General features: G+C 46.3%; 1 protein-coding gene across 2 annotated transcripts; it reads right to left on the bottom strand.

Annotated features, from left to right (window-relative positions):
* Positions 1 to 1692: 1692 nt before the first annotated feature.
* ASB1 (ankyrin repeat and SOCS box containing 1) lies at positions 1693 to 18554 on the bottom strand. Of its 2 annotated transcripts, XM_028704216.2 has the most exons (5): positions 18380 to 18554; positions 15456 to 15597; positions 14156 to 14458; positions 4543 to 4928; positions 1693 to 1973 (listed from the first exon to the last, which is right to left on the bottom strand). In XM_028704216.2, exons 1-5 carry the CDS (start codon positions 18537 to 18539, stop codon positions 1840 to 1842), a joined length of 1125 nt encoding a protein of 374 aa, XP_028560049.2. In that variant the 5' UTR covers positions 18540 to 18554; the 3' UTR covers positions 1693 to 1839. The 2 variants fall into 2 exon arrangements, with proteins under 2 accessions (XP_028560049.2, XP_077775277.1); XM_077919151.1 differs by lacking the exon at positions 14156 to 14458.
* Between the last annotated feature and the right edge of the window lie 1244 nt (positions 18555 to 19798).

The following is a 19798-nucleotide window of genomic DNA, read 5'->3' as shown; positions in this document are numbered from 1 at the left end:
CTCCATGTCTCAGAGAACAATTAAAAGTGGGGGAGGGGGTGGTAGCTGCAAAAAACAGAGTCCTGTTTATACCGAAAATAAGATCGTTGCACCAAGTGAAGGAAAAGGTGAATCTAGCAAGCAAAGCCCTTTCTATAATTTTGAAGGAAAAGTTCACCAATCCACTTTAAATTCTTTAATTGCAATGCTTTCACAATCAGCCATTTTTAGGAAACGCAGAGAGCCTTGATTTCTTTATTGTAAGTTGAGCCTTCCACTGTCTACTCACAAGTAAGTCCCGCTATATTCAATGGCGCTGAAACCCAGGTACCTGGGTCAAGACTGGGCAGCCTCACACTGCAATCCAAAGCGTGTCTACTCAGAACTAAGTCCCACTGAGTTCAATAGGATTTACTGTCTGGTATGTTCCTGATCATTCTCATGGTTACTACTGTTACTACTACTACTACTACTACTACTACTACTACTATTATTACTACTAACAACAACCATTTCCCACCTTTTTCCCTGTCAGGGACTCAAGGCAGCTTACAGCTACAGGTTTATTTCACTGTTGTACATGATCCCTTTCCTCACACATTTTTTCTTTGCAACAATTCTGCAAGGTAGGTTCAGTGGAGAGGCTGTAATTGGCTCCAAGTGACCCATGTAGATGTGTCTATGACATCTATGTGTGCGGGAGATCAAACACGGGAGAAGCTTTCTGTCATGGATGCTTTGGCTGAGATTCCTTCCAACTCTTCTATGGTTCCTGCACCCTGTGCGTCCACTCTGTGCATCCTCAAAATCTGCTCCCAAGGCTTGGAGTCCTGCTGTAGGAGGAACTCTGCTTGCACTACATTGGATACAACCAATATTTTAAATATTTTTACAGCACATAGAAAAACGCAGGTGCTTTGTGAATAATAAATACGAATAGCATTAGTAGCCAAAGGTACATATTTTGGACATCAGAAAACGCTGCATTCGCCTTACCTTGAAGATTTTTTAAAGCTAACATGATTTCTTAAACACATACACACAAGATAAAATGCTTCAGAACTGTGGTTACCTCATGCTACTGATGGACAAGATTTTTAGTATACTTTACACTGTGCTGAAAAGAAACTGGAATAAATTCCACAACAGCTAATCATCAAGACAGCGAGAATAATTTACTGGTGATTATTTGAATAGCGTGAAAAAATCAGATGAGTGCATTTTAAAACATATATGTAATTGGGAAGGCACGACTGGGAATATGTAGGTTGTTGGAGTTGGCCGTATGGCGAGGGATGAGGTAAGTCTTGGAACCAAAACCATGTAGATTGCGACCCTGAACTACTTTCTGCTGCCTATGGCTGCAGAACTCATCCTGAGCCCTCAGAAGAGCAGGACTGCTCACCTGGCCTCCCTCTGGCTGAGTTGCTGCCTCATCTCAGGATGGAGAAGGGTCTGCTTGGTCTTTGGCAGCTCGGAGGCACAGCCTTGCCACACTGCCTGCTAAATAAATACCTTGAGCTGTTTTTGGAATAACAGCACATGCTTTAAATAAACACATCCACACCACTAAAAACAAATACTATCTGCACTAAAGCTATAGGACCACGTCCTGTCTTTTTCATGATACGTGAAGCACTGTAACACATCAGATCAAATTCACCAGGAAGCAGCTTTGCTAAAACCCAAATTATATAGAATAATTGACAGAAATAATATCATGAAAATAATTTTATGGCATTAAACAAACACAAACAGTTCTTCCTGTTTTCAATTGCTCACTCTTAAAAAAGCAAAATCCTCATTAAAGGGGGGGCAATGAAGGAAGGGAAATTGTCCTCCAAAACATTCAAGGAGACCTCACTGCTGTTTATGGAGTAAAAAATTTATGATTTGGTCTGGCACTGGAAGAGCATGGATCAGGTGCAGACGACGTTTCCCGAGTGTCCTTCGTACTGCCACGCGGCACAAAGACATCAGACTCCTAGGGCAGCCTGTGATGCAACACACGAGAAAGAGACAAGGAGAGAAAAAGAAACAACTGAATACCACAGCAGACCCACAACTCCTAGTCCCACAAACACCCATGCCTAGTTAATACCTTTAGGCTGCATGCAGAAGTGAGAGGTGGACCCAGCTCCAAGCAGAACTTAGGGCTCCTCACTTTCGCCCAGGGAAAACCCACTCTGCAGTGCTGAACTGGAGAGAACGTCAATCGGGCTTTCCACAAATTGGTGTTTGCTCCTATTCAGCACTAAAGAGTGGGGTTTCCCAGAAAGTGGAGTAGCAAACGCTCAGTCCCCTGCTTTCTAGGCACGGGACAAGTGGAAGTGTGGAAAAGCCATAAGCAGGGAGAGTAAGAACTAAGCAGCGACTCTGCAGGAAGGAGCTGGTTGGATATCACTGCTGCTCACAAATCTGCACTAGCTGCCAATTTGTTACCAGGCCATATTCAAGGTGGTACTATTAGTATATAAAAAGTCCTCAGTAGCTTAGGTTCAAGTTTACTTGAAGGATTGCCTTACTTTGTATGTGCTACACAACTGCTATGATCTGAAGAACTGGCACTTTTACACAGACCGTATTTTTTGCCCTATAGGACGCACTTTTTCCCCTCCAAAAATGAAGGGGAAATCTGGGTGCGTCCTATGGGGCGAATGCAGGCTTTCGCTGAAGCTTGGAGAGCGAGAGGGGTCGGTGTGCACCGACCCCTCTCGCTCTCCAGGCTTCAGGAACACATCCGCAGCCTAGGCAGCCCTGTGGGAGGTCCCACAGGGATGTCTAGGCTGCGGATAGCAGCTTGCTGCCCAGCGGGCGGGGCGCCCTGAAGCAGAGCGCCCCTCGCGCCAGGCAGACACCCGTAGCGTGGGGAGCCCTGCAGGAGTTCCCCGCAGGGCTCCCCACGCTGCGGATAGCAGCCTGCCGCCCGGTGGGCGGAGCGCCCTGAAGCAGAGCGCCCCACGCGCCGGACAGACATCCGCAGCGTGGGGAGCCCTGCAGGAGTTCCCCGCAGGGCTACCCACACTGTGGATAGCAGCCTGCCGCCCAGCGGGCGGGTCGCCCTGAAGCAGAGCGCCCCTCACGCCAGGCAGACACCCGCAGCGTGGGGAGCCCTGCAGGAGTTCCCCGCAGGGCTCCCCACGCTGCGGATAGCAGCCTGCCACCCGGCGGCCGGGTCGCCCTGAAGCAGAGCACCCCTCGCGCCGGGCAGACATCCGCAGCGTGGGGAGCCCTGCAGGAGTTCCCCGCAGGGCTCCCCACGCTGCGGATAACAGCCTGCCGCCCGGCGGGCAGGACGCCCTGAAGCAGAGCTCCCCTCGCGCCAGGCAGACACACTGAGCCTCTTGAGCTTGCCGATCAGAAGGTTGGCAGTTTGAATCCGCACAATGGGGTGAGCTCCTGTTGCTCTGTCCCACCTCCTGCCAACCTAGCAGCTCAAAAGCACACCAGTGCAAGTAGATAAATAGGTATCGCTGTGGTGGGAAGGTAAACGGTGTTTCTGTGTGCTCTGGTTTCCGTCAAGGTGTCCCATTGCACCAGAAGCGGTTTAGTCCTGCTGGCCACATGACACGGAAAGCTGTCTGTTCCCAGGCCCAACTCAAAGGGCTGGTTCTTACTTGTAAAGACTAAAACAGGTTTTATTGTAGTTGTATCTGTACTGCCTATCAAATTTAATATTATATGGTTTTATTATTATGTGGTATTCTGCACTCTTCTACTTTTAGTAGAAGAGCAGGGTATAAACAGATGATTTATGATGATTATTTAATCCTTATTATCTCAGGGAACATCGCCTCCTGCATGACTTCCATGCGCAGAGCTTTTTTTCAGCCGGAACTCACCAGAACTCAGTTCTGGCCCCTCTCAGGTGGGCACCATGGCCATTCTAAGAGGATGAGGGAGGTGTTCACGGTGAGTTCCGGCACTTCTTTTAATAGAAAAAAAGCACTGTCCATGCCACACCCACCTCTGCAGCACTGATGAGCTCCTCCGCTGAATTCCATCTTATGAGGAGCCTGGATTTGTTTGTTTGTTTACAGTAAACAAACTTTATACACCAACTGACCATAGTAAAACCTCTAGAACCTTGTTCACAAGGAGTAGGGCTTCCTTGTAGGGACACCAGTACTGTGGGTCACAACAAGATTCCTACAGCCTCCTCCCTGCTAACAAAAATATTTCTGTCTGAGTTGGCCTTTGAAAATGAATTAATTGTTCTGGCTCTAATGTGGATTGTAGCTGTGTTTCTTTTTTGTTTTTACTGTTTTAGTTAAATTATTTTATTTTATGGGTGTTTTATTAGCTTTTTGTGTGTGTGCTGCTTTTGAAATTCATATGGAAAATTCTATATAAATTACTATAATTATTTAAATGAAAATCATATTCAGATACTATTAAATTTCCATGTTATGTATTAAAAACATTTCCCCATTTTCATCAGTTAAAAAAATCCCCAATGAAAATTTAAACCAGCTGACAACCCTAATAGAGGTACTTTCAGTTCACTACGCATTCCTTTTGAAGGGACAGAATATGAATGCCAAAATAACTTTTCCCACTCACTCCTGGCTTCTTTGAACACCTGCAAGGCTTCTGGGTTCACTTTGATCCTTCCTGTAGCTCCTTCTCCCAGAGTCTCCCATTTCACCAGATTCAAGTTGGCACCAAAGTCAATCAAGAGGTTGACAAAAGCCACGTCACACCCATGTCTCAAGACTGCATCCATGACACACACCGCAGAGCCCCTGGAGAAGCCCTGGATGTTGACGGGGCCGCAGGAGTTAAAATCTGGGTTGGCTCCCGCTTGCAGAATCAGCCGGAAGCACGGCAGGTTGTGATAGGCTGCGCTAATGTACAACGGGCAGACCACCAGGGAGGTGAGCGGCCGGGAAGATGGGCTGGGGGTCCCCGAGATCAAATGGTGATTTACATCCACATCAGCGCCATACCTGAGGAAAGAAAATGAAATTCATTGGGAAAGACCATGGCAACCCTGCTTTCATTAAGCTCTTTTGTGGCGGCGAGATGGTGGCTAGGCAAGCTGCAAAATCCTGCCCTGTTGGACTTTATGTGCCTTGGACCAGGAGGGATAGGAATAAAACCTTGTGAAGTCGAACAGGAGATGGTCGTCCTCCACCAGATTATGTACAGTGGTGCCCCGCAAGACGAATGCCTCGCAAGACGAAAAACCCGCTAGAAGAAAGGGTTTTCCGTTTTTCGAGCTGCTTCGCAAGACAAATTTCCCTATGGGCTTGCTTCGCAAGACAAAAAAAAATCTGGGTTTGAATTTCTGTGTGCTGGGTGGCTGGGGGAACAGTTGGGGAGGGGTTTGCAAGAATCTGGAAGCTTGTGTGGTTTTTTTTCTGCATTTTTATGATTCTCTGTGGCCATTGGGCCACTCTGCTGTTTTTTTAAAAAAAATCTGGATTTGAATTTCTGTGTGCTGGGTGACTGGGGGAACAGTTGGGGAGGGGTTTGCAAGAATCTGGAAGCTTGTGTGGTTTTTTTCCTGCATTTTTATGATTTTCTGTGGCCATTGGGCCACTCTGCTGTTTTTTTTAAAAAAAATCTGGATTTGAATTTCTGTGTGCTGGGTGACTGGGGGAACAGTTGGGGAGGGGTTTGCAAGAATCTGGAAGCTTGTGTGGTTTTTTTCCTGCATTTTTATGATTTTCTGTGGCCATTGGGCCACTCTGCTGTTTTTTTAAAAAAAATCTGGATTTGAATTTCTGTGTGCTGGGTGACTGGGGGAACAGTTGGGGAGGGGTTTGCAACAGTTGGGGAGGGGCTGGGGGAACAGTTGGGGAGGGGTTTGCAACAGTTGGGGAGGGGCTGGGGGAGCTTTTCATGCAATGCTTCAAGGTGACTGATTGCACCACCATCACCCTGCGGGAATTCTGGAAGGACCACTTTGACATCGTCACCTGCTTGAAGATGATCACCACGGCCTGGAACGGGATCAGCCAGAGAAATTTGAATTGCGCTTGGCGCAGCCTGTGGCCGGACTGTGTGGCACCAAGTGACTCTGATGCACCAGAGTCAACAGTGGTGCAGGGCATTGTTACCTTGGGGAGGACCAAGGGCCTGGAGGTCACAGAGGAGGACGTCAGCGAGCTGGTGGAGGAGCACGACGACGAGCTGACCACCCAGGAGCTGGTCGAACTGCAGGCAGAGGCTGCGTAGGAGCAGGCTGGAAGAGGAAACGGCTGTCCTCCAAAGAACTGAGGGACATTTGCCAGAAGTGGAAGGATGTGCAGGCTTTTGCACAGTGGCACCACCCTGACAAGGACCTGACACGTGACCTTGCGAACACTTTTGATACGAGGGTCATGTCGTCTTTCAGGGAGGTGCTGAAAAGGCGGATGAAGCAGCAGACTATGGACAGGTTCTTGAGCAAGAAGCAAAGAGTGGAAGAGGAGCCTTCTTCGAGTGGTCCCCCAGAGTCTTAGAAAATGTACTGTACACTTTGTTGATTTTTAAATGTTTTTCTGTCATGTTTAGAAACTTAATTTATTGTTCCTTCAATTTTTGAAATGCTCTTTACAGTATGTGTGACTTTAAAGAGCACTTAATAAACTCTTGTTGTACCAAATTTGGCTTTGTTTGGACTTTTTTTTGACCATAGGAACGCATTAATTGATTTTCAATGCATTCCTATGGGAAACCGTGCTTCGCAAGATGAAAAATTCGCTAGACGAAAAAACTCGCGGAATGAATTAATTTCGTCTTGCGAGGCACCACTGTACCTCTAGAGTTAGGTGAGAGCCAGTGGGGTGCAGTCATTTCAGTGTCAGCCTTGGTCCTGGGGAGTCAAGGTTCAAATCCCCACTTGGATATGAAGCTTACTGGTTCAGCTTCACCTACCTCACTGGGTTGCTGCGGGGATTAAAGGAGGAGGAGGAAAACCAAGAACGCCACCTTGAGATCCTTGGAGAAAAAGGTAGGATATAAATGCAATAAATACATAACAGGTGCAATCCTCAGACAACAGATAAAGACAATACCAACAAGAAAGAAAAGCATGAGGCATTAAAGAAACTGGTGTGGCTGCATAAGGAGCTTGGAGAAGAAATGGAGGAAAGGGGAAATCACAAAGGAGGAGTATACACAAGCAGCACAGTTGCCCAGGGAAGGTCAGGTGGGTCAAAGCTCAAAATGAGCTCAGGCTTGCAAGAGAGGTTACAAATAATAATAAAAGGTTTCTTTGGCTTTGTCCGAAGTAAGATGAGAGTCAAGCAAGTGGGAGGACCTCTGCATGGAGGATACAGGGAAATGCTACTGGGTGGCAGAGTGAAGGCCTACTTTGCCTCTGTCTTCACCCAAAAGGAAAGCAATGCCCAGCCTGGTGATAACAGAATAAATGATGTAAGGAGGGAGCTGCAGCCCAAGATAGGAAAAGAGGTAGTAAGGGAACACCCAGCTACTTTAAATGAACTTAAGGGCCTGAGGAGCTTCACTGAAGGGTACTAAAGGAGTTTGAGGATGTACTCTCAGAGCTTCTGTCTATAATCTTTGAGAATTATTGGAGAACAGGTGAGGTCCCTGCAGACTGCAGGTGGGCACATGCTGTCCCCATCTTCAAAAGGGGGGAGGGAGAGAAGGTCCAGGTAGCTACCAACCAGTGAGCTTGACATCAATACCTGGAAAGGTCCTAGAAAAGATAATTAAACATTTAGTATGTTAGCACTCAGAAATGCATGCTGTGGTTACAAAGACCCAGCATGGGTTTCTCAAAAATAAGTTATGCCAGACAAATCTCTTTTTTTTAAACAATAGAGTTAGAAGCTTGGTGGGTCAGGGGAATGCTGTGGACATAGTGTGTCTTGATTTCAGTAAGGCTTTTGACAAAGTTCTTCATGATATTCTTGTGAAGAAGTTGGTAAAATGTGGGTTGAATAAGGTAACTGTTAGGTGAACTGGCTGACTGACTGATTCCAAGGAGCGCTCCTTAAAGGTTCCTCATCATCCTGGGAAAATGTGACAAGTGGGGTGCGCAGGGTTCTGCTCTGGGCCTGTTGTTGTTCAATGTCTTTATAAACGACTTGGATGAAGGAATTGTGGGGGTGTTCATCAACTTTGCAGATGACACTAAACTGAGAGGGGTAGCCAGAAGACAGAATCAGAATTCAAAGTGACCTTAACAGATTGGATAACTGGGCCCAAGCTAAAAAAAAAATGAATTTCAATAGGGACAAACAACAGGTTCTACATTTAGAACCAGCTGTACCAATATACGATGGGGGACACCCAGTCAATAATACATATGAAAAGGAGGTCTTAGCAGAACACAAGCTTAACATGAGTTAGCGTGATGCAGCAGGTTACATCAACAATAGCATAGATCCTGATCAAGGGAAGTAATAGTCTTATTTTACTCTGCCTTGGTCAGAACACACATGGAATGCCGTATCCAGTTCTGGTTACCCCAATTTAAGGAGAATATTGACCAGCTGGAACATGTGCAGAGGAGGGTGATCAAGGTGCTCAAGGCTCCGCCAACCAAATCTGATGAGGAACTGTTGAAGGAACTGGGTATGTCTAGCCTGCAAAAAAGGAGACTGAGGAGATATGACAGCCGTCTTCAAATATCTCAAGGTCTGTCACATGGAGGATGAGCAAGCTTATTTTCTTCTGCACAGGAGAGTAGGAACTGAACCAGTGGATTCAAGTTACTGAAACATCAGGAAGAACTTTCAGTCAGTAAGAGCTGTTTGGCAGTGGAACGGACTCCCACGAGAGGTGGTGGACTCTCCTTCCTTGGAGATCTCCTTCCTTCCTCTCCTTCCTTGGAGATTTTTAAGCAGAGGTTGGATGGCCATCTGTCATGGATGCCTTAGCAAAGATTCCTGCATTGCAGGGGTTGGACTGGATGACCCTTAGGGTCCCTTCCTACTCTACAGTTCTACGATTCTCTGACTATACAGTGGTGCCTCGCAAGACGAAATTAATCCGTTCCGCGAGTCTCTTCGTCTTGCGTTTTTTTCGTCTTGCGAAGCACGGCTATTAGCGGCTTAGCGGCTATTAACGGCTTAGCGGCTATTAACGGATTAGCGGCTTTAAGAAAAAGGAAACAAACCCGCCAGAACTCGCAAGACGTTTCGTCTTGCAAAGCAAGCCCATAGGGAAATTTGTCTTGCGAAGCACCTCAAAAAACAGAAACCCCTTTCGTCTAGCGGGTTTTTCGTCTTGCGAGGCATTCGTCTTGCGGGGCACCACTGTAACTGCATCATCAAATGCTGCTCTCGGTTGCTATCCTGGCTCCCTGTTCAGGCTGGGTTTTTCTTCAGCTGTCTGGCCACCTTGCCCTCTTTGCCTCTCCCTGCACTGACGATTCCTGTCTCTCCCTCTTCAGTTTCAGAAGCTACAAATTCACATGAGCATCAGGGTGAGGCAAAGAGGCTTTGTTAAATCTCTCTCTAAAGGTAGTGCCAATTAAATCTGCTTTTCACCGCATGTGGTTACAGACAAGAATATATATCTGCCAAGTAGCCAGCTTGCTAGTTGCTAGGATAGCTTTCACATGGCAAGATGGAAACAGAGAGTGTTTAGCAATATTCAGAATGCAAACTATGAAAGCCAAGACTCCAGAGATGTGCTGGTGCGAAAGAATTGTGCCGCCCTCTGTGGGAAAACTAGGGGAAAGCCCGGACTGAGCTCTCTCCGGCTAAAATGAAAAATCACATATGCTATCCTGACTGTTTTGGGATGCAAAGGTTGTCTAAAATGTGGCCCAATAGAGGAGAGGGATGAGGGGACACAGATTCCTTAAAAGAGCCAGTCCTATTGGACTGCAGAAGCACAGAACCAGAAGTTACTAAAGGTATTCCAGCCGATCTCCTGCCTCAATTAAGTACAGTTCTCCCAATGCATGGATCACCCCCTCAGTGCAGGCCACAGTATGCCATATCCATAACTTAAGGGAGATTTCGGAAGAATTTAGGTTAAGTGTTGACAAAATCCTTCAGCATTTATTACTGATGAGATCATGAGGTCTGAGATTCTGCCCTGTAATGTATTTTGAATCCTTCCTGGGCAACCCAGTCAGATGGGCAGGGTATAAATAATAATAATATTATTATTATTATTCCTTCCCACTCCCAAAAATAGGTGTGGGCCAGGGGTCAACCTAAAACAAATTCACAGTCATGCAGTGTCTCAGTATTTGGGAAAGAGGCTGCATTAAAAGGCATATTACACCTTTCCTGGCCTTGTTGGAAATGAGTGCAGGGGTCAAGCTGATGCTGTTTTGAAATGGAAAAGACTCTCCTCCCTGCAAGAGAGGGGAGTGGTTGTGGCTGGGAGCTGGACTCCACCTCAAGCAGGGGGTGTTTGCCCCCTGCCTCCCACTCACCTGGCTGGCGCCCACGCCCACGGCCAAGCACCCAACCAGGTTGCTGTGGTGCCAGCCTCCCGGCCTCGCGGGAGGCCATGGCACGACCCTCGGTGACATCAGGGGAGAGCTTATAGTTGGATTAGCATCAACAGGCTCCACCTACTGGTGAATAACCCCCCCCCCCCCGTTTTAGACTCACCCCTCTCCGAGTGGGTGGAGTCAGCTGACGTAATCCAATGCCTAAGCCAATACCTTTTCACTTGCTGTAATCAATAAAGTTGTGGCCTTTTCTTGCCCATTAACCTTATATCACGTGTCCTTGTGTTTCATTCCACTATGCGGGGATCGGGTCCTCGAACCACAAATTGGTGGCTGCAATGCGCACACTAACTTTACCTTCTGATATCTGATTATTGACCACAACCATAGAATTCCCACAAGGGACACATTGCTAAGTCAATAAAAAAGGCAAAGCACATGAGCAGCTCAGCTTTCAGCAGAGGGAGCTGGAAAAGGCCTTGGCTAGATTCTCTGGGCTGGACTCACACGTCTTCCCTAACTAGAAGTGAGCAATGGCTAAGAGACTGGGCTGTGAGACGGCTGGTGCAATTCTTACTACAGCCATGAACTCACAAGACGGTTTTAGGTAAGCCTCTGCCTTTTGCCTTCAGTCCCCCTACCTCCTATATGCAAATAATAATAACAACACTAGAGGACTGTTTTAGATAATGCATATTAAGTACTTTGAATATTAGAGGTACTCTATTAATATAAAGTAGTAGTACTACTGTGCTGATCTTCCTCCTCTATCCCACACCAACTCAAGGGGGAGAGAGGGGGGAATTGGGGGTGCCACTGAGGTAGCCCCATTTTTGGTCGCTTACCACTTGTCCTGCCTCTTTGGCCCTTTAATGTGACTGTTCCAGTGCTGTCAACTCACACAAACACCAACAGCATTTCCGAACTTGTTGCCTTCTAGAGATCTCCTCATATGACTTTCACTATTGACAGACACAAAGATGCACACACCTTCAGGAAACCAACCTTTTGTGATAATAACGGTTGGCAGAGTAGAAAAGCATGGACAGCAGCAGCAAACAGAGAAGGAGGGAAATGGCAGCTCGTCAAATAAATGGCCAAGTATTCGTTTTCTGTTTATTGCTAGATAGATCTCAAAGAGCTGAGCAGGATTTCAAAGCTATCACTGAGAGCAACATGTTTGTTTGAAATGTAAATCCTGCAGACTAGTTGCGCTTGCCAAGGCAAAAGTCACCAGAAGCAGAGCAGTTGTGTTTGGCTCTGCTGTAACCAGGAAGGGGATTCCACTCTAAGCAGAGTCTCCAAATGTCCCTATGGAGTAATTATATGACTTAGGAATAACTTTCCCTTCCCATCCAAACAGTCTAAGAATGAGGTTCTGCTTTCCTAATTATATATTTCCATTCTACCTCCACTCCCTGGTTAATAAGGGTGATATTATTCTGTGCCAGGTTTGTGGGGGAAAGTCCTGGTTATGTCTGTATGTAGAACTTACTAGTCATTGCGGAGCTGGAAAATACCACTTTGAAGAACACAGACAATTCCCTGTGAAGTCAGTCAGCACTATCTGCAGGCTCAGAGACTAGTCAGGCCACATAAAATCATGGGGTGGCACATGGTCTGCATACAGTTTTTGTTTTCTGATTTGGCCTTTCAGGAGAGGGAATTCTCCAGAACCCTTTCACATGATGAGGAAAGAGCCTCCGACTCATGAAAAGGCTGTTCTACCTGATAGAATCCTAGAGCTGTGGAGTTGGAAGGGACCCCAGTCATCAAGTCCAACCCCATGCAATGCTGGAATCTTAGCTAAAGCATCCATGGCCTCTCATGCCAGAGTGTTGCCCATGGAAAGGCTGACAAGTGAAACTTAATCTGTAAGATGTTTTCTGATTCTGTAAGAGTGTTTGAAAGGATAAGAACTGCTGTAGAACTTGTCAGTTTGAGCAACACTTGCCCAAGTAATTGCAAAACAGTGGTAGTGGCTATTTGCTTTCTGCTCATCCTGGTTTTTCAGCTCCAACTGTTTTTGTTTTGCAATTTAATTTTGAAAATATCCAAGAATGGCCTCCTGAATCTTGCTGTGAACCTTCTTTCTCACCACCCCAAATAAAAAATGGTGTCCCTGCTTCTGAATGGCTGTCAGGAGACAAATCCGATGTGAACCTGGAAAGTTGTATTGCAGTCTAGTTGAGGGATGGGAAGCAGAAGCAATTAAATGTATTCACTTCTCAGACCTTCTAATATTTCTTTTCCCACACAGACACATGAAAAGCCATCTCAGATAAACCATGTACTCTGTGAATTGAAAATGGGGACACAGGTGTACTTTCAGTGTAGCTGCATGCATTGCTAAACTAGGGCAAGTGTCAGATGGATGGTTTATCATGGTCCCAGGTCAAAAATGTTGGAGAGATGTTGTAACATAGGACAGTCCCTTCCCCCCCAAAAGTAAATTTGCTTAGGTCATAATTTTTAGGGTCAAGCTAGACTGGATGTGGAATTTTGTTTGCTTGCTTTAGCAGCTGGGCATATGTATGTATCTGTATTTTACTGGACGAGTGCATTTTCTGTAGTATGAGTGGCATAACTGATATTTTAAGCTTTCCACAAAGCAATTTAAACTGATTAATAGCTGTATTTCAACTTGACAATCTGGTATTAGCATAGTCATCATGATAGAGAAATTATTTAATGAGAAGATATTGGCCAGGGTCAGTTAATTTTAAACTTGAAAGCTTTCCAAAGTCTACATTTAATATTGCTGGCCAAGAGTCCTTGCAGCAGAAGTATAAATCTGCACACCATCACCTTACACCAAAAGGGCTCTTGCTTCATAAATTCATATAGATCATGGAGATGCAAGAAACCTTGGATGTGGTTCTGACATGTGGGTCTGCCACCATCACATGTGGTTTGGCTCACAGAACTGAATGGCTCAGCTGCCTCCACTGCGACATGACACTTCAAACATCAGCTTTTCAGGTCTGTATACAGAAAATTTTATGTGTACACCTAACTAAGTAAAGTGGTGCTCAATTAATGAGTGTTTAAGAATGTGTATCTATCTTATCTATTGTAGGCATTTATCTCCCACCCTTCAACAAGTTTATCGGAAGGCACACCTATTAGAGACTTGGGATTGGTGGTATGAGTGGCTCTTGAGTACACACTAGGTGGCAATCCCAGGGGTTATTTTTTTGTTTGTTTGTTTGGCTCTGGACGTATTTGCCCTAGAATGCCAACTCTTTATCTGCCTTCAGACCCCAGGTTAAGGCACTGTGTTATTGGTGAAGGCTGTAATCTGTCTGGTTCCCATACCTGGGATTGTTTCTGGCTTTGTTGCTTCTCTCTTTGAATTTTACTGGCTACAATTTCATTGTAGTGGTGAGACATATTTTTAACCATTTTTGATGTTTTTATGAGTCATTCATTACCAGCTGCCTTGAGGGTGGAGAGGTGGGGTCAAAATGGGACTTCTCAGAATGGTCAGGAAGGGAAGAATAAAAGTGTGCCGCCTTGAGCACGTTTTTGTCAGAATGGTAACACATTAAATTTTGCAGAGAAGAAAAAGAAGAAGTGTAGATATTTGAAAGGATTCTGAATTTCTCCTACCCTAAAAATGGAATTCTCAAGTCTTTCCATTTTCTGAGGACCCTCCCCCAACTCTGCCTATCTTCTTTCACTGACAATTGCTGCCTGTTGGAATTGGACAACTCAGAAACATTTCCGTAGCAAACATACCCTATTTGGCTGACCGGCAATTGGCTCCTGGGCAAAGATGAAGCAAAATCACTCTGCACTCACCTGATCAGCTCTCTCAGGATGTCCGTGCTGCCTACCCGGGCAGCATGATACACTGGGGTGCTGCGGTGGTGACGGCTCCCATTGGGGTCAGCTCCGGCTTGCAGAAGGATCTGTGCGCATTCCAGATGCCCATTCACAACAGCTACATACAGGGCAGTTTGCCCTTTCACGTCCACAAGATCAATCTCTGCCCCTTTCTGAATCAGGAAATCCACACAGTTTCCATGTCCTGCCGTGGCAGCAATCCGCAGCGGTGTACAAGGCAGCCAACCACAACACCACACGGATTTCTCATTGATGCGGCTGAAGAAAGCAAAAGCAGCACAACTAAGTAATCCATGAGCGTGCCTGGATCTTGCCTTGCTTCCCCCTGTGAGCATGCACTGTTCTCTTTCTGGATTCTTTCCCTGGATGTCCTATGTTATCCATAACAACAATTTTCTGACAGCGTGGGAACAAAATCACGTCTAAATAAGATATATAAGGCACAATCACATGCAGCCTTTGCTAACCTGCCACTCTTCAGTTGTTTTGGATTACGATTCCAATCAGCCCTGTCCAGTATCCATTTGATGCAAACAGTCTGTCACTGACTGCACACATGCATGCCCAAACCTATATGCAACCCCAGCTTAGATACATACACCCAGAATTACATATGCCTGAATAATTCTTACAGGAAGGCTGCCCATAATCTGAACTCTACAAAATGGACAGTACAGATCTGATAGATGGAATAAATGTGCAGATGGAACCTGGAACATACAGAGCCCAGGAGGAGGATCAGCAGGAGATCCCTATCTTCATACATCCCTTTGAACCCTCAGTGCTCCTCACTGACTATTTGCATGAGGCTAAAATGTAAAGGTAAAGGTAAAGGTACCCCTGCCCGTACGGGCCAGTCTTGCCAGACTCTAGGGTTGTGCGCCCATCTCACTCAAGAGGCCGGGGGCCAGCGCTGTCCGAAGACACTTCCGGGTCACGTGGCCAGCGTGACATCGCTGCTCTGGCGAGCCGGAGCCGCACACGGAAACGCCGTTTACCTTCCCGCTAGTAAGCGGTCCCTATTTATCTACTTGCACTTTGGGCATGCTTTCGAACTGCTAGGTTGGCAGGCGCTGGGACCGAGCAACGGGAGCTCACCCCGCCGCGGGGATTCGAACCGCCGACCTTTCAATCGGCAAGCCCTAGGCGCTGAGGTTTTTACCCACAGCGCCACCTGCTAAAATGTACTCAGGGCTAAAGTGTTTGATTTATCACCTGAGAATCCATGCTCCATTTCAGTAAAATTGAGAGCTACCTTTGGAAGCTCTCTTCCTCCAACAGGTTTTTAATGGTTTGCAAGTCTCCCACATAAGCGGCATCATGCAGTCGGGTGTCCTCACAGTGCTCGATGGGGCGGTCACAGAATTGTTCCTTCAGCCACTCCTTCAGATTGCGACCTGTGCTGGAGAGATTGTTGCTGCTTTAGGTCATAAAACTCAGCAGGAGCTCAGCCCTGACCAGGAGGTTCTGCTATGGTCACTGGAGTAACCCACTGCGGATGAGAAAGAAGCAGGGCCACAAGAGAGGCCTTAACCACAGTTACCTTTTGCTCAGGTCTGTGCTTTCAAGCTCCATATCCAACCGCTCTTTCTTTCGCCCCAAAACATTCTCTGTAAAAACCCACTCTTTAAAGCTGAAGCGCAACCAATGGCAATCCAGGTTTTCTGTGAATTGCTGTTTGCTCTGATTCAGCGGTAAAAACACAGAGCTTTAAAGCACAGACCATGCCTGGAAAGCGCAGAGGAGAGGTAAGTGTGGAGAAGCCCTGCATCAGAGAGGGTCAGGTTGGGCCTGAGATATTTTCAACCTCTTTGAGACCCTGTACAGACTGGTTGTTGCTTTTTCCAGATATTTGAAGGTCATGTGGCAGGACTATTTTGCCCTCAAGTATAAGATGTTCTTTCATAGGTTTTATAGGTTGGGAAGAAAATAGCTAAAACGTCAGCAAAACCTATTTGACAAGAGACCATTGTGGGACATAGCACTATCCTACTGTCTCCAAACGTCCGAATAATTATTGTTTACAATCATCCAATATGTTCTGAAAACAAATGCCTTTGCATGCAGCGAATAGGTGTTCGAGCCACTTACCATCACATTTAAAAATATCAAAGATTTGTAAAGTTGCCTAACGTGTTTCATAATATGGCTCCTCCATTACACCCAGCCAAATAGGCATGAGGCAAAATGTCCCTAGATATATTCTGAGCAGTCTCCTTTGCTCAAGGACTCCTTGAGATGTGACCTAGCACAATGCAGACAACAGATACTTGTAACATACAAAGTGCTTTGTGATGTTTAGAGTTGTTACCTAGCTTGGAGCTTCAGAACAAAAGTAAATGAACACAATCATCTGGCACTCCTTCCCTACAGGATCAAGATACAAATAAACAGGTTCAACAAAACCAATTTTCAGTTGAATTATATTAGCAACTACCTAGAGAAAACAGGGAAACTAACATAATTAGACATCAGCAATCGAGTCCTAATTCTCTCACTGAGATTGTAAACCTATGTTTGGAGTGTTTTCCTCCAGGTTGGGGCTTCAAACTCATACAGACTGCAATACAATGACTTATCTATCACCACATCATCTAGAAAACAACATGAAAAGTTAGTTTAGTAACTTATGTATAAGAACCTGTGATGAAATCTGTTATTAACATTTTCTGGGAATCCCAGGAAGTAAAGCAAACATGAATTAAGAATAATTGCTTGCTGCATTAAAAGCCACAATCTCCAAACCCATTTGCTAGAATGACTGAGAACAACTGTGCGGCCTGGGAATCCATTAGCAGACAATTACATTTCTTCCCCAAACAAGTCACTGTGATCTGATTAGGTGAAATTAAATTATAATTGCATGTGTAAGATTCAGAGATATTTGCCTGTTAAATATTCTGAAGGTATTCTGTAACATATCCTACTAATAATACAATGTTCTCTCTCTCTTTCTCTCTCTCGTGTGTGTGTGTGTGTGTGTGTGTGTGTTTGCTGATGTTATAGAGTGGCTGGTGCCTTTTTCAAAAAAGGAAAATATCTGTAGATGTTCAAGACAGTAAAGTGCTTTAAATTTGCTCATGAAAGTTCATCTCCGCAAAGCCCCAGATATACACAGAAAAGCCTGTTTGAAGCATTTCCACACACAAACGCTCATCACACATTCCTTGCTTCCTGTATTTGGGTGGCTGCTATCACTGGGGTGAGGAAGCAGATTCTGTACTCACACTACTATGAATATACTAAGAGTAAAGAACTGTGCTTAGTTAAATTTGTATCTTTTCTTTCCACCACACTGAACACTATTGCAATGAGGGTAAAACCCAAGGAGGAGTGGCAAGGGCTTCTGTATTGCTGGTATATACATTCAGCACTCAGTGTTTGTAGAAAATCAAAGCAGCACCAATGGGCGTAGCCCGGATTTTTGTTAGCGGGGAACAGAATTTTTATTAATTTTGATTGATGGGGGGGGGAGCCTGCCCTCCTGGCTACGCCCATGGCACCACCATTATCCCTATTTTACCGAAACAAATAGCAGGGGAGACGGAGCAACCTTTTCCCCAGATTCATCTGGCAGCTGAGCTAAGAATACAGGTCACTTGATGTCCCAGCCCCCAAAAGTGACCACAGTCCCCAGCAGAGTGTTTCCAAAAACGAAAAAGCACAAGCTCTTTTTTTGAAAGCACTGGCTTTTGCATACAACCTGCTTACTTTTATCAAATGCTGTCCAGTAGATCATGGTGAGGATAAAAAAGCTAACTAGTTATATTAGCAAGGCTATTTCCCACGATCAGTGAATAACTACTAAAAATCACATGCAAGCAATCCCTCCCTCGCTGAGCCTCAAAAGAGAAGCGTGAGGGACCAGAAGTAACAGGTTGTCAATAGGAGCAAGATGCGCGCTGGATGCATCTCGACTGCGCAGGGAGCCGCTTAAGTCTCTTGAGGATCCTGGTAAATTTAAGCAGAAACCTGTTTGGTTTAGTTTGTCCAGCCTTTTCCAAGTCCGCTCTGATACTCGGGTGGACAATTCAGTATCGGGATAAATACGCACCACTTCCTGGAAAGAATCCTGAATGTCAGCAGCTGACACGAAGGAATGAACCCATACACACAAACGCACAGACACGCGTTTGACTCTTTTTGGCGTGTCAGATCCCCCTGGGAGGAAGACGTTACCTGCCTGGCCCCGCGCGGGCCCCGGAGGAGCCCCTGGGGCTCCGGGGCTTCCCTCGGCCTCTCCCGCCGGCCTCGCCTCGGCCATCAGCCCCGCAGGGAGCGCGGCCTGGCCGGCCTCTCCGGCTGCCTCCTCCCGGCGCCGCCTTCGCTCTCGCCCCATTGGCCGAAAGGCCACCACGCCGGGGCTTCCCGCTTCGCCTTAAGGTGGCTCGCCGAAGTTAAGGTGGTTCGCCGAAGTCCTTCCCCTCTGGGTTTCGCGTGGGGTGGGAGCATGAAAGGCGAAAGCGTTTGGGGGGCTCGATAGGTTTCCGTTTTTAAACGATGCCCGAGAGGAGACGGGATCGAGGCCGGTGAAGTTGCAAGAACTCGGCCTTTTGGCGGGGCTGCGCCTGCCCTGCGGAACTCCCTGCCTCGTGACACCAGGCAGGCGCCCTCGCTGCGCTCCTTCCTGAGGCGCCTGCTTCAAAACACATTCCTGTTTAGACAGGCTTGCCCAGATGATTAGAAAGCTGGTGTGAATGTCAATCTATTTTAGCTCCTGTGCTTGCTTGTCAATTCCTGACAATTTTATTGTTTTATCTTTTTTGGGGGGGAAACCGCTTTGAAGTTTTCTTTTGTTTTACAATCAAGCAGTGTATAACTTTTATGAAACAAACATTAATAACGTGAATACAGAATCGTTTCTCTTTCAGAACACTAGAAAGCCAGTGAGATTGACGGGCAGTGGATTCAGGGCAGAGGTGCCAGCTGCCAGGAACCCTGCGTGCCCCAGCACCCACAGATTTGCCCGTGAAGGGGCTGGGCACCCACAGATTTTGGTGCCAGGGCCACTCACACTTCATGGCACCCCAGGCGCCCACAGTCGCAGGGCAAAGGACAGGTAAAAAGAAACTACTTCTTCCACACAGTCCATATGCATGGAATTCACTCGCACCTGATGTGGTGATGACTACACAGTTAAATGGTTCTAAAGGGGATTTGACAAATTTGTGAAGGTGAAGCCGTGTGTGTGTGTGTCTGTCTGTCTGTCTCTGTCTGTCAAACAACAGGGTTAACAAACCTGACGGCCCTTTAGGTACCGTATTTTTTTGCTCTAGAAGACTCACTTTTTCCCTCCTAAAAAGTAAGGGGAAATGTGTGGGCGTGTTATGGAGCGAATGCAGGCTGCGCAGCTATCCCAGAAGCCAGAACAGCAAGAGGGATTGCTGCTTTCACTGCACAGGGATCCCTCTTGCTGTTCTGGCTTCTGAGATTCAGAATATTTTTTTTCTTGTATTCCTCCTCCAAAAACTAGGTGTGTCTTGTGGTCTGGTGCGTCTTATAGAGCGAAAATACGGTATTTGAAGGTGGCGAATCCAAGACTCTGGAACTCCTACCCTAGAGAAGCAAGACTGGCTCCCTCTTTGCTGTCCTTCTGCC

The sequence above is a fragment of the Podarcis muralis genome, chromosome 1, assembly GCF_964188315.1.
Source record: "Podarcis muralis chromosome 1, rPodMur119.hap1.1, whole genome shotgun sequence".
In the NCBI taxonomy this organism is placed as follows: domain Eukaryota; kingdom Metazoa; phylum Chordata; class Lepidosauria; order Squamata; family Lacertidae; genus Podarcis; species Podarcis muralis.
The sequence above is the reverse complement of the archived record's forward strand: the minus strand, read 5'-3'. Positions and strand labels throughout refer to the sequence as shown.

What these genes read in the sequence shown, in the direction of transcription:
- ASB1 (XM_028704216.2), bottom strand. Translation starts at nt 18,539, where the DNA reads ATGGGGCGAGAGCGAAGGCGGCGCCGGGAGGAGGCAGCCGGAGAGGCC. An exon ending in ATCCTGAGAGAGCTGATCAG is followed by an intron (nt 4,929 to 14,155) that starts GTGAGTGCAGAG and finishes TTCTTTCCTCAG; the next exon opens with GTATGGCGCTGATGTGGATG. An exon ending in GGTGTTCAAAGAAGCCAGGA is followed by an intron (nt 1,974 to 4,542) that starts GTGAGTGGGAAA and finishes GTTGCATCACAG; the next exon opens with GCTGCCCTAGGAGTCTGATG.